General features: G+C 31.9%; 1 protein-coding gene across 1 annotated transcript; it reads right to left on the bottom strand.

Annotated features, from left to right (window-relative positions):
- Window positions 1-6,779: 6,779 nt before the first annotated feature.
- LOC148601262 (17-beta-hydroxysteroid dehydrogenase type 6-like) lies at window positions 6,780-11,359 on the bottom strand. The gene is made up of 4 exons (XM_088556196.1): window positions 10,996-11,359; window positions 9,309-9,567; window positions 8,477-8,640; window positions 6,780-7,610 (listed from the first exon to the last, which is right to left on the bottom strand). The coding sequence occupies exons 1-4, from the start codon at window positions 11,309-11,311 to the stop codon at window positions 7,405-7,407; spliced, it is 945 nt and encodes a 314-aa protein (XP_088412322.1). The 5' UTR covers window positions 11,312-11,359; the 3' UTR covers window positions 6,780-7,404.
- Between the last annotated feature and the right edge of the window lie 2,154 nt (window positions 11,360-13,513).

The following is a 13,513-nucleotide window of genomic DNA, read 5'->3' as shown; positions in this document are numbered from 1 at the left end:
ACCACGGTACATTATAAGTCATACAATAAGGACACATGTCATGCCAGAAACTGTTTTTAAATACAGTGTTTAATATCTAAGTAAAGACTATATGAATAAATCAGTGTTAATACCAAAAAACTTCTATCCTTAACGATTTGAAAACAATATCATAACTATATCCCTTACGAGTAAACCTATTCAATGGTTTGGTTAACTTATTGGGTGAGTATCGAGCTTTCCTTGCTTTGTGTAGAATATTACCATAAAAAGGGCGGGAGATACCCACACGTATTAATCCTTAACAAGTACACCTGTATTTGAAAACGAGTTCCTCGTATCTGTTGAAAAAAATTTAATTTGGGATGTTAGATAGACCATTGATTTGTGTATCGATGCATGTTACATTCATTCAGAGAAAAAGATTTAATATCCAAATTAAATATTTAATTCAGGAACTATATAAGACATTTAAGTAGCTGTCTTTGTAAGAATCATGCAAAATCTGAAAAATGTAATACACCCCAAAAAAGGCTACATATTTTTATTTTTGTAATTAGGTTGTTTTAAGGGTCTATACTATGAAATTATTCATTCAAATCTGATTGCTCTTAGGAGATAATCCACATTGAAAGTCCAGTAGATTCTATTGTATTTGAGCGCCATTTACAGAGTTATCTCCCTTAATTTTGAAATCTACAGTGCATTCTATGTAATTTTTATCTCCTAAGAGCACGGGTTATATGAAAAAAACACATGTTAATTGCTGTTTACAATGACATTTCAAGCAAAATATATAAAATAAAAATATGTAGGCTTTTTACAAATGAATCACAATTTGCATGATCCTTAGCTGGAGTCTTACTTAAAATTTGTATATTGAAATACTTGTTAAATGAAATAACAAAACACAACAAAATCAATATTCATTCATGTTCCAGGCGTCAATTTCACAAAAAAGTCGTAAGTGTAAAATTGATCGGAAGTAATGACGTTATAAACTAAAATAGCATTGTGACGTCATGATTTACGATCAGTTTTACACTTACGATTTTTTGTGAAACCGACGCCAGTATATTTCAGGAATAAAAAAAAGTTATTTTTAGCAGTTCTTTGAAACGTACATTTTGAATTAAAATTTAAAATGGGATATTTATGTACTTGACGCATACCTGAAATTTGTTTTAGACTATAAGAGAAATATTGATATTTTTACCTTTTTTTATCACCTTGAATGTTTTACAGTTCGTATATTGATCATACGTTGTATTTATAATGGTTATTTGTTATTACAACGTATTAAAGTGTTTCTTATGGTTCTGTTACGATGATTAATAAACAATCAGAACTTTACAATCCTGTGATTTGCTTTGAACACAAGGACGACCAAAACACGATTTTCAAATATACATCTTATAAATAGTAATTGACCATATCTGTCGACCTTATGTATGTCTTGTGAATATCTTAGTAACAAATTACACTCCTCTAAATAAATAATTAAACTTTATAGAAGCTGGTAGTTTGTCTTCTCTCTAATGTACACTCTCTGTATTGTCAAAAGTGAATTTTATTTTCCGATGGCAAAATGCATCCTGTCAGGGCAGCCAGAGTATTTCTTAACATTTAGTTACGAGGACGAATTCCTCATAATTGTAATTAATGCAAATTAAACTTTGACATTAGAAGCATTGTGATATTTCGGTCAGACAGGAAGTGAACCTGTAAAACCTAGGGTAATACAAAGCAAGGTTCTTTTTTAGTTTCGTATCTTTAACTACATTGAATGTCTTGTTAAATTATGAAGAAAATAAATCCTAGTTGTAAAACTGTAAAAGGATTTAAAAAATATCAATATATCAATATCAATATATTTAACATCTTCCTTTTAAAGGAAACCCCTGCCTCATAAAGACCCTTTCGTGATATTTTTTTATGGGCTTGTTCGGTTTCTGCGAGATAAATGCCACACTTTTTTTCTTACACTGTTTTGATTTACCTCGCGGAAGTACTGACTCTGCACGCTCATGCAACACAAAATGAAGGGTCTATTGTAGATAAATGTAAAATATGTAAATTGCTCCATTTGTTTCAAAATTCATTCAAAATGTATGTTAATGAAAAAAAAAACAAAATAAATATTCGATGGTCAGTGAATTCTTGATATTTTATGTTTTTTAACACGTTAATAATTTGTCTATTGCTATTTAGAAGTAGGAGAAGTATAAATTCCCCTTCATTTTCTAAAATTTAGCCACCGAGAATGGCGACATATTGTAATCCCCGAGAGCATTGGATGAGAATTCTGTTTCTCAATAAAAGAGATCTGTAGAAAACTCGGAGATGTAAAATGGCGGGAAAACTCAGGCAGAAATTTAATCACCCCTCGGGGGTTAAAAGTCACTTCATTTTTAATCATCTGCATAGAATGGGAGAAACAAGACTAAATCCTCGGCACTATATGAATGGATTGTTTAATTAAATTTCCCCCCAGGCCTTTAACAGCTGTCAGACAAGAACATGTCATGAAGATATATATATCTCAATTTTCGTTAAATGAGCTTGCATGTTTTGTAGAAGTTAAGAAATGTTACAACATTTTAGTATAAGATATTTTATTAGTTATTATTTTTTTTTATGTAAGTCCGTTATCCACACACAGTTTTTGATATATTCATATATAGAACTGTAATGAATCTGATTTTTATACACATTATCTTGGAATAGTTGTAGTAACTGTATTGGTCATAGTGTTTCAGTATCGCTTATACAATTTAAATAAATCTTAAATTCGGTAATGAAATAAGGTCATTTAACACATGTTCAATTGTATTTTTAGTTTTGGTGAACATTCATGACATTTTCCATGAACAACCCATTCTAAACGAATGAAAATTACACCTACCTTGATGTGTGTTGTAAAGTAAAATATAGGGCAGATCTACGCATTATTACAAGTAATAAAATTTTATTTCGATTGTAGGTTACTTTGATTATACTCTATGTTGTAATGGAGATGACCAAAACCCTGATCTAAACACAGTTGATAACTTGTAATTCTTTGTATGTTTAGATAAAAAAATTCATAAATTACTAATATAAGTCGGCGGATTTTACGAAATTTATCTTTCTAAACGATTTTATGATCTTTGTAAAGTGAATGAATAAGGGGATGAATTTTGCTATTTTTTTCCACTGTACATTTTTTTTTCATGCAGAAACGCGAAAAGTTGTACCTACTGCTTTGATGAATGTTAGAAATACTGTAAGTAATAATACATTAATGAACTGTCATAGTAATAAGTAATGTCATATACACTTCATGGGTTCAGCGGAAATCACTCCTAAACTCTCTTTAGAGAGTGTTATAAATAATTGGCGATCCTAGATATATACTGGACACATACTTTTCTACCACCTCTAACAGTCGAATTAAAATAGTTTTAAGAAATAAACAAGTGTTGAAACTTTTTTTTTAAATATCTAATTATGGAATAAAACTAGAACAAAGTTGAAAATGATAGCACTTTCGGTATATCCGTTGCACCTTTCATTTAGTTCAATATAAAGCTAAGACCACGTCGCCTCGAGGATATAATTTGACTGTCTTGTGGATATAAACCATAAAAATCCCCCAAAATCTTTCGTAAATTGCAGTGTTAACCAGTCAAAAGCACAATATGAGTGACGCTGACTATTAGCTGACTGTTCCTATACTTGGTGTAATTGCCGTTTTGTGCTAAGAATATATACTCAATACTTAGCACCCATATGTGGTATCACGACCGACTAAGGGATTTCTTGACGTCCTTGGCTTCTGTAATTTAGTAAGCGAAACATTTTTACATAATAATCACAGAAGCAACTTCTTTTAAAATATGGATGAAATGTACCCCCTCCCGAGCAACTTCTTTTAAAATATGGATGAAATGTACCCCCTCCCGCGGTACCCCCCAAAAGTAGCAATTTAAAATATGGATGAAAAGTATGTACCCCGCAGTACCACATCACTCTATGTTGTAAAGCAATATCTGGAAGAGAGCTTCTACAGGTAAAAGGGTTATACAAAGGTGACTTCTATATTTTTTTCATAATTGCGTTTCAGTACCTTAGTTGACATGATTTCAATGGGAATAATTTACCTTTATGAGTAGTTAACAAGTTTTCTCAACTATGTTAGAACTGTCAAATTTGCGAAGCAAATATTTTGTCGTTTCCTCTGCGGGACTCGAACTCGTACCGCTGTGATATCTATGGCAACACCGCCTGCACAAATCTATGGCAACACCGCCTGCACAAAGTCCAGCGTCCCAGGCCAGCGAAAGCTATATTTGTATATAGCCTAGCTGGACGAGTGGTCTAAGGCGCTGGACTATGTGCAGGCGGTGTTGTTTTTGCATGATTTATTTAATTTGTTAAAAATTGCTGCTCTACAGGATTCTTACCCTAGTGGGCCCCACAGAAATGGATTCCATCTCAATGATATCTAGTTCTATATAATATAACCTTGCGCTATCAAGCAGACATTTTTATAAACACGTATTCATAAAATGCCAAAAATTACAGAGACCTATACTAATACACTGGACATTTGTGTAATATCCATATCTATATTGCCCTATCATAGGAATCATATTATCAACTGAAAAGATTTTTTATCTATACATGTAGCTACAGCATGCACTACAAGTATTATATATGTTTTTTTTAAGTCGAAGAGCCTCGTCTTTGTTCACACTATACACAATTACTTGAAAACTCTTGCACCAGTTTAAAAAAATTGATTGTATTTTTATTCGACTTAAACAAATTTATCACATAATGATTTGACACTGTTCTCTTTTGTAAATGCATGTCCACAGACATTTATTTTCGTGTGATAATTACATGTACTTTATGTATTAGTTGACTGCTTAAGTTTTCAAATCCACAAGAAAGGTTGGTATTGATTTTAGAAGATATGACCTCAACCATTAAGACAAAATCAAGTATTCATAGAATTAAACTATATACATGTAACTCAAGTAAAAGCAAATGAATGTCTCTGATATTGCTCTACAATTTTCTATACCATTAAGGTTAGACTAGTTAAAAATAATCAAATAATCATATTGATATAAAATAATATGACAATTTCTTTAAACGTAAATTTGGTTAAAAAATTATTGTTGTACATGTACTTGTAAATATACATATGCATCAGGGTCACAGAGTTTTTGGTAGTTTTTATCAGTTATTGGATTAATTCATACCAGCGTACCCATGCCAGTCATAGAACATATATCAGGAAGTGTTCATTTGATGAATGCTCAATACTACAGTCATATAATATTAGTGGTTAGTTTTGTCTTCATGGGTTAGTTAATATATGGGTTTCTAGCTGGACAGATGCTCTTGTACTTAGGTCAGCTGTGTGCTGTTTTATTTTCATAATCATTTATAGCGGAGCTTGTGTGACTTTTTACGTATAAGTAGGACTTAGGTTAATCTTTCCTTTAATTGCACTTTAATTGAATTTTACAGGTTAAAGTGAAACCGACAGAAATGTACCTAGTTCAGACGTTCGCTGTTTTAGTTTCATTATCTTTCATTATCACTGTACACTAGTTATTTTGCCTTATTTAACTTGTAAACACTGCCGATTGATTTAATATATTTTAGGTAGGTTTATACGTCATAGTGCAATAACAGTTTCATTGTCAATGGTATATGAATCTATTCAATGAAAGATGTAAAAACAGCAATAAGGATCTTATTAAATAGTTGTAGATTAGAACATCAACTATAAAACTGAAGCTTCATTCTTTGTATTGCACATGGTAGAACCTCTCGGCGAAGGTTTGTCATTTTATGTCGATAGTAAGGGTTTTGAGTACTTCTTGTATGTATTTCATTTTTGGATCTTGATTTTCCTATATATTTGATTCTAAAGCTGCTGATAAGAGGTAACTCTTTGAAAGAATCACGTTTTCCTTTATGAAAAATCTCATGTCCTGCGTTACTGTAGGAAGTGGCAACACACCATCGGATGGCTACTATAAGTGTCTTGTTCTGTTACTTTTGCTTATACAGCTCCCTGTAAATTGTCTTCTTTTGATAAATTATTCCAAAAGGCCATAAGTGTTGAATTAACATAATTTCATTGCATAATAATAATAATATATATATATATATATATATAAAGGTCTGAAAAATTCCCAACGATGTTAGAACTGTCAAATTTGCGATGCAAATTTTTGGTCGTTCCCTCCGCGGGACTCGAACTCGTACCGCTGTGACATCTATGGCAACACCGCCTGCACTAAGTCCAGCGCCCTAGACCACTCGGCCAGCTAGGCTATAAAAATATAGCTTTCGCTGATCGGGTGATTCCTCCTCGTAGGATTAATCTAGGGCTGTAACTTAGTACACGATGTATGGTAGTACGGGACAGTTCATCTAGGTGTTATTATGTAGGATAGAGGATCCAATTAATGATGCATGTCACAACAAATCAATATTATACAACGTCTCAGAATGTGACGACTCTATTCACTACACTGCTCCATCGGATCAAATTGATACAGGGAAGATAACGTAAACTTATAGAAGGGTCTGAAAAATTCCCAGCGATGTTTCACAGGAGTCCTTCAAATTGTAATTGTATGAAGGTGTTTGTTATGTCTCCGTCACCTTTGGTGTGAAGGCAAAATGTTTGCCCGTCTGTCCGTCCATCTGTCTGTCTATTATTATTCACAAGTTTGTAAGGGCACCTCATTGGAAATTTCTGTACCGAATTTCATCAAATTTTGTACGTAGTTAGGATATATATAGTCATGCATATTACCAGGAATTGATGATCCATTAAATTTTTAGGGATTTATGCCCCTTCAAACTTTGGAACCTCGGGATATTTACGTTTTTGTAGGCAAGAATAAACATTATTTAACAAAACGTCCTTAATTATACTATATTTTCTTGTAAAAGTTTCCTTTATCTTGATCCTGTGTATAAAAAAAACTCAAATAATAGTAGTTATTCAACTAAACAACATATTCTGTTTCATAGGTATACGAGTGCTAATGTACTACATTCTTATAGATCTCATATCGGAGAACTTATAATTACACGGGTTCACTTCCGGTAGACGTTTGTTAAATAAAACAAATGCTTAGTCGACTCTATGAAACTAACTTATTTTAAATTGCTGATATTACAATTACTAATGCAGCGCATGTTGGGCAAAGTATAAATAATAAAAAAAAGTAAAATAAACATTGCTTTACACAAAAAACCTTCTTGTTTCTATGCTGGGGTACAATATATTTTTATATCACAAATAGGGCATTATACATAGGGGTAAAGTTTAGTCAGAATTAACTAAGACTCCACAATCGACCTTTGTTAGAAAATCTTCATACCGAAAAAAGTTTATTGTTCTGCTTCCTATATCTCCAAGTGTCTGGTCAGTATATAGTCTGAAACGGTCTCGGGTAAATTCCATAGAATTCTAAAAATATATCTGGCATCATTCCCGACTATGTAGCGGTGTTTTGGGTATCCTGAAGTCAGAGCATGTACATAAGCATCAATGACCAGATGAGTTTTCTTGGAAACAAGAACGTCGAGCACTTGCTGAGACTTTTCTACTGCTGTATATGAAAAAAGTGGAATAAAAGGGAGATGCAATACCTAGTAGCATTCATAATACTGATTACAAAGCAAAACATAGATGATGAAAATGGTTATTTTATACATATTTTGTAAATTTCAGAAAGAAAAAAAAAGATTTTCACAGTTGTTCTTGTTTTTAAAGTGATAGATTAAAAAAATACCAGTTTGTGGCTAATTATTTTGTGAAATTTTATTTTGTTTTTAATCCCTTCTTTGAAAATATTAAAATTATAATGCTAACTAATTCAAGGCCATACGGAATAGATAAAATTTTGCTGACTTCGCATCATTATAATACCAGAATGACACCACAAAATACTATATTATGATAATAGTTTTTGAAGCTTTTAAATAGAGGTGAGTGATTTTTGGGTGATTTGCCAAGAACGAAAATGTAAAGAACAAATTTGATAAAACTCTTAACAACCCAGGGGTAGACAAATATGAATAAAGTGTGTTGTTTACAGTGTTGGTATGCTATAAGCATACTATTCTACATTTTATCAGTATGACAATTTACGGGATGGTGTGTAGGTAGAGATATATTTACATTCATCTGAAACAAATCCCTATTTGTGTCCCAGCTTACTTCGTTTAATTAGAAAAATGAAATGTTGGACTAAACGATGTTCTTTGAATTATTCAGAATTCTAAGATTTGTTTTTGAATTAAGCATAAACATAGTATTAACAGTGGCCAAAAATATAATATACTCCATTTTATTTTTGGCATCCAATTAATTGATTAGTGAATAGGATGTTCAAGGCATATTAAAAATCACATTGGAGTTAATGGTTGGGGTGCAGGGGGGTATGTCAGCTTATGAACTATTCCATATACTCACTTTTTTCGACAAAAGATTGTCTATAATATTTCTGTAGATGATTTGGAAGATTATTGTAATAGTCCTTATTTGATTTCACAAACTTGTCCATGTCAATAATGTTAGTCTGAAAAAATCCAGGTTCCAGAATGTGGACAGTTACTCCTCTTTTGTAAAGTTCTCGTCTTAAACAATAAAAGGATATTTATAAAAATCAAATTTATTCTCATAATGTTAATCCTTAAAATAGACAGATTTTTCAAAAGCATCGAACTCCTAAAACCGAATATATCAAAGTCGTCTATTCGTCCAAAGTCAACGAGTTCCAGTTAAGTATTATATTGTATGGCTATGTGAGTGGTAATTCATATATTGATATGGGGAGGAATCTGATCAAGAAATTTAAAAGGGAATATTTTACTGGCCAACATTTACTCATTTTTGCTTAAATTTTGCACAAAATTAAATAATATTTTTTCCAACCCCTGGGTTCTTGGATCCGCCACTTCTATATAAAATCAAGTTCATCAAAACGAATAATATATTTCACCAATACATAAAAACAGAAATATGAACTTAGTATTAAGGAATATTAACAGGTCCACACATAAAAAACATGACATAACCAAAATAATACGGCACAGAAACAAAAGTAAATACCCAGACTACAATAAAAAATCTTGGAGTATGTACCAAGTGCACCGACTGGGTAAGCGTCATCTGCTTTTCTCCAAATACCGTTGACTTACGCATGAAATCTAATTAAATTGACTCCTCCCCTAAAATTGGACTTATTGATACTCCCCTCCCGTCTAAAAAAACTATGAAAATAACTGTTGTGTCTAATGAATACCTCAACACATCTGAATATCCTTCAGCTGCAAATTTTGAAACAACGTACGGTGCAGGGCCAACTCCTATTCTCCCCAGCATGCTTGTGATATTAACGATACGACCTTTGACCTTAAGAACAAGTGGCAAGAAAATGCGGGTTGTCTCAATCATCCCAAAAGTATTTACGTCCAAAACTTTTATGTAATCTTCTTTTTGAACCCATTCAGCTGGGACTGGTGGTCCGGAAATTCCAGCGTTATTGACTAAACCCCATAAACCTGTAAATAAATGTAAGATTTTACCGATTTACGATTTCATTTCCCTTATTTAAATTAAAATAATACATTTAACCATTAGATGGAACCTCTACTCTGAACCAGTAAATAATTTCGGATGTATCATTTTTTTTAAATTCGCATCTGGACAAAAAATGACAACAAACCATTTTAAATCATACGACTTGTCTTGAATACAACCCCACCATGCCAAAAGTGAGTTCCATTTTTACAGCTTTTTTATTTTTAAAAATATATATCAGGGCTTTCGTAGCATCGGTCTGATGAAATTTACATTAACAGAGAAATAGAACATATTTTTTTTAAAAATTTCTAATTGGGTTGAAGATTAAATAAGATGACTCTGACATAACAAAAAGTTGAACTCGACAGAAAAAATATTACGTTAAAAATTACTTCCGGTCATATGTAATTTGTGACTGCATAATTTTTTTTTTTATTTAATCATTGGTATTTAATTGGACTTTGTTATAAATACTTTAAACCAAATAATGGTTTATTCTGTATATATTTCTTTTTAATTGGGTAAAAAGTTTTTTTTTTAACATCGCTTGGGAAATGGCTTACCTATTGTTTTGAAAAAGTGTTTTGTATAGATTCAATGGTGAAAATTTAAAATGGAACTCACTTTGGCACGGTGCTGTAGAGTCGGTATGTCGGTCCAGAATGCTGGATGATTATACTGTCGTCTGTTATACTCATGTTTCGTCCAGGATACGAGTACTCATGTATCATATGATATGAATACTTTTTTCCCTGATGTGTCCGATTTTACGATCTTCGGGAATACTCGTGTGTAATATCACACAGTCTTTCGGAATTATAATACTCATGTGTCAGATTATTAAGTCGTTCAAAATACTTATGTCTCAGATAACATAGCCGCCTGGAAATTTTTAGTCGTCCGGACTACTCATGTCATCAATTTGAAATTTTGAATTTCACATAAAATCTCTTTGCACACGGCGTTTCTTATATAAAATTGCACAGTGTGGAATGAATACGTATTCAAACGCTGAAAATGAGAATTTTACTTATTTCATGCAATTTGTTTGTGTATTTTTTCTTATTTCGGTCACGTCCTTGTCCCGTTTGATTTCTTTCAAATCCATTTTCCCTTGTTTTTCCTTTTGTAAGTTTTATTTCTACTGATTCTTTAGTCCATTACTTTGAGTTTTCCGATTTTGTACATATGTTGGCCTTTAATATGGGAACTGAAAGACTCATTTTCCATAACTATATTGGTTCTTGTCTCTTTTGTGAAAAGAAGAAAAGTTTTCATTATTCATATAACTTTTCTTTACCATGGGCTTTGCTTTAATTCAAACAAAAGAGGTAAGGTTTAATTCTAACCTTAATAAACCAAAATTGTTGATAGCATAAAGATTCATTAGTTTTAGACGTTCATACCTTTTTGCCCAAGTTTAGATTTGACGACATCAAATGCCTTTTTAATACTTTCTGTAGAAGTAACGTCAAAGTTCAAAACCGAAACACGGTCTGAAGTTTCCTTTTTCAATTTTTCACTTCCGCTTTGAGTTAGACATCCCGCAAAACATTTAAAACCCAATTCATCTAATCTCTTCACAAGCATATTGCCAAACCCATAGTCACATCCGGTCACTAAAACATGCCGACTGCTGTAATCTGAAATAACGCAATTCTTTCTTGTCCATCGCAATAGAAACCAGAAACTCACGACAGTCACTAAAACGTAGATAAACATGGCCAAGACCCTCTACTTGCTGTAAAACATTACATAATGATAAAAGATATAAGTTTACCAGTAATACATTTGATTATTATGCATTTTAATCCCTGAAAATGATTTGAAAAATGCATTGGGTGAAACATTTCAAACATAAGCAATTTTACATTATATGTACGCGTGATAGGGCAAAGAAGAGGATATGAAATTTAATACTGATTACATTTGTACAAACGTTACCCAATTGACCCCATTTAGTAAGTACAAATCTATTGAAAGGCTTTGCATTTAAAGTAATCCAACAACATGTGGCTAGCAAACATACCTTAACTAAATAAAATATTCAGTTCCATAATCAAATGTCATATAACATTCGATAACTTAAAAAAAAAATGAAACAGACGTTGAGTAATATAACAGGAATTAAGGGAAATATTAGGTTTAGGTTTTTAATTGTTACTATATACAATAAAAATAAACCTTACACGTTTAATTACGAGCGCAAAATGTTTTCGAAAGAGTTCTGAAACGGAAAGCATAGCATATACTAGTAACTCGTATTACCATCTGAACAACATTAATCACTATCGCATTTTCTCGGAAACAGATTAATGTTGCAAACCACGAAAAATATTTTGGTTGACAGACATGTTGACATTTCATATCACTTCATCGAATTTAGCACTATATCTAAAACGGTGAGTACATTATTTGTCTACATGTAGTAATATGAGTAAGATACAGCCTACAACCGAGCATGGCACTTAAACATTTTTCTTACGTTTATGTGAAGTTATTGAAAAAAGGGAAAATAGCTAAATTTGACGAAAAGTGATAAATAAATAGTTGTCCATTTAAAAAAAAAATTTTTTTGAATTATTCCTTAGTTTTTGAAATGCACATTTTAATTTTAAACCAATTTAAAGGCTACTTTCACTTCCCTGACCCATTTCCATGGGCCTGTTTGCTACCTATTCCGGTTGGACTGAACGTCCATGGTTAGCCTCGCATGTGATGCTCAGTATAAATATGAAGTTTTGTCGTTTGTGAGATAAAAACATGATGTAAAAAATAGAATAAGCAATATGTTCACACGTTTTTATTAATACTCTCTTTATATCGACATTTCCAGCATTCGCATTTTATACAAGAATTTTAAGTAAGAGGACTTTCCAAAATATCAAATGGAATGTCAATTCTAATGGTGTTTGGTAAAGAACATGGACACGGGTTTTTAAGCTTAAAACATTAATATTTGTTGTGATACCTTTACATGTTATCTTAACATGCGTTCTAACTGATATCGCTGCTTCATCAAAATATATGCTTCATGCGTAAAAATATTGAATCATTTTTAGTAGATAGAAACAAAAATACCAGTTATATTAATATCGCAAATTTTGATATGCTGTACTCGTGTTCAACAGGTAACATCCCATCAGCAGCATTAGAAACAAACATATAGAAAAGATTTGATTAAAAAATTGCAAGTAATTATATACTAAAAGTACTAAAACCCAAAACCATCGAGATACGAATTCAAGTAAGTTAAGGACAGAATGTGCACAAAATAACAGATGGAACTCTGGAGCGCTCTTTAACGAACTTGATATTAAAAAAAAAAAACAAGTTATACAAGACATATTAAAGCACATATAAAACATAGTAAAGCACACATGATAGTGAAGCACATGTAAACATAGATCACATGCATACTACTATAAATAAGCGTCAGGCATAAAACAAAGCAACAAATAAAAGCGCGATTTCAAAGCAAGTCTACCTTATTATGATATTTGTAAAGTGTTGACCGGTTGCCATTAGTCACAAAGTCATTTTAATGTTTATATCAAGCCATAATTTGCAGGTATGTACAAGATTATGAGCATTGAAATGTTCTGCGTCCTAGATATTGATCTCATTTCGCGGATTATACATGGACCACGATTAGATAAAATACACAATTCAATGATAACATATTCAAATGCCTTGATTATCATTAATAGGTTAATCAAAACAATTAGAACTTAATTTATTCGAGAAGGTTTTGGGTTTTGAAATGCTAAAAAATTGATTCAACGCGATACCCCTATTCATATACTTAAAACGTTGCCTGTACAATGAAAACTCTACAAAGGAATAGTTATAAAAGCCCGAGTTACATAAATGAAATACGAAAAGATTTATCAAATAGTAACAAATTTTGAAAGACTTGCATTC

This window comes from Perna viridis, chromosome 12, assembly GCF_037379345.1.
Source record: "Perna viridis isolate PV_CMFRI_1.1 ecotype Kerala chromosome 12, ASM3737934v1, whole genome shotgun sequence".
Taxonomy (NCBI): Eukaryota; Metazoa; Mollusca; class Bivalvia; order Mytilida; family Mytilidae; genus Perna; species Perna viridis.
This window is presented reverse-complemented; position numbering and strand designations above follow the sequence as displayed.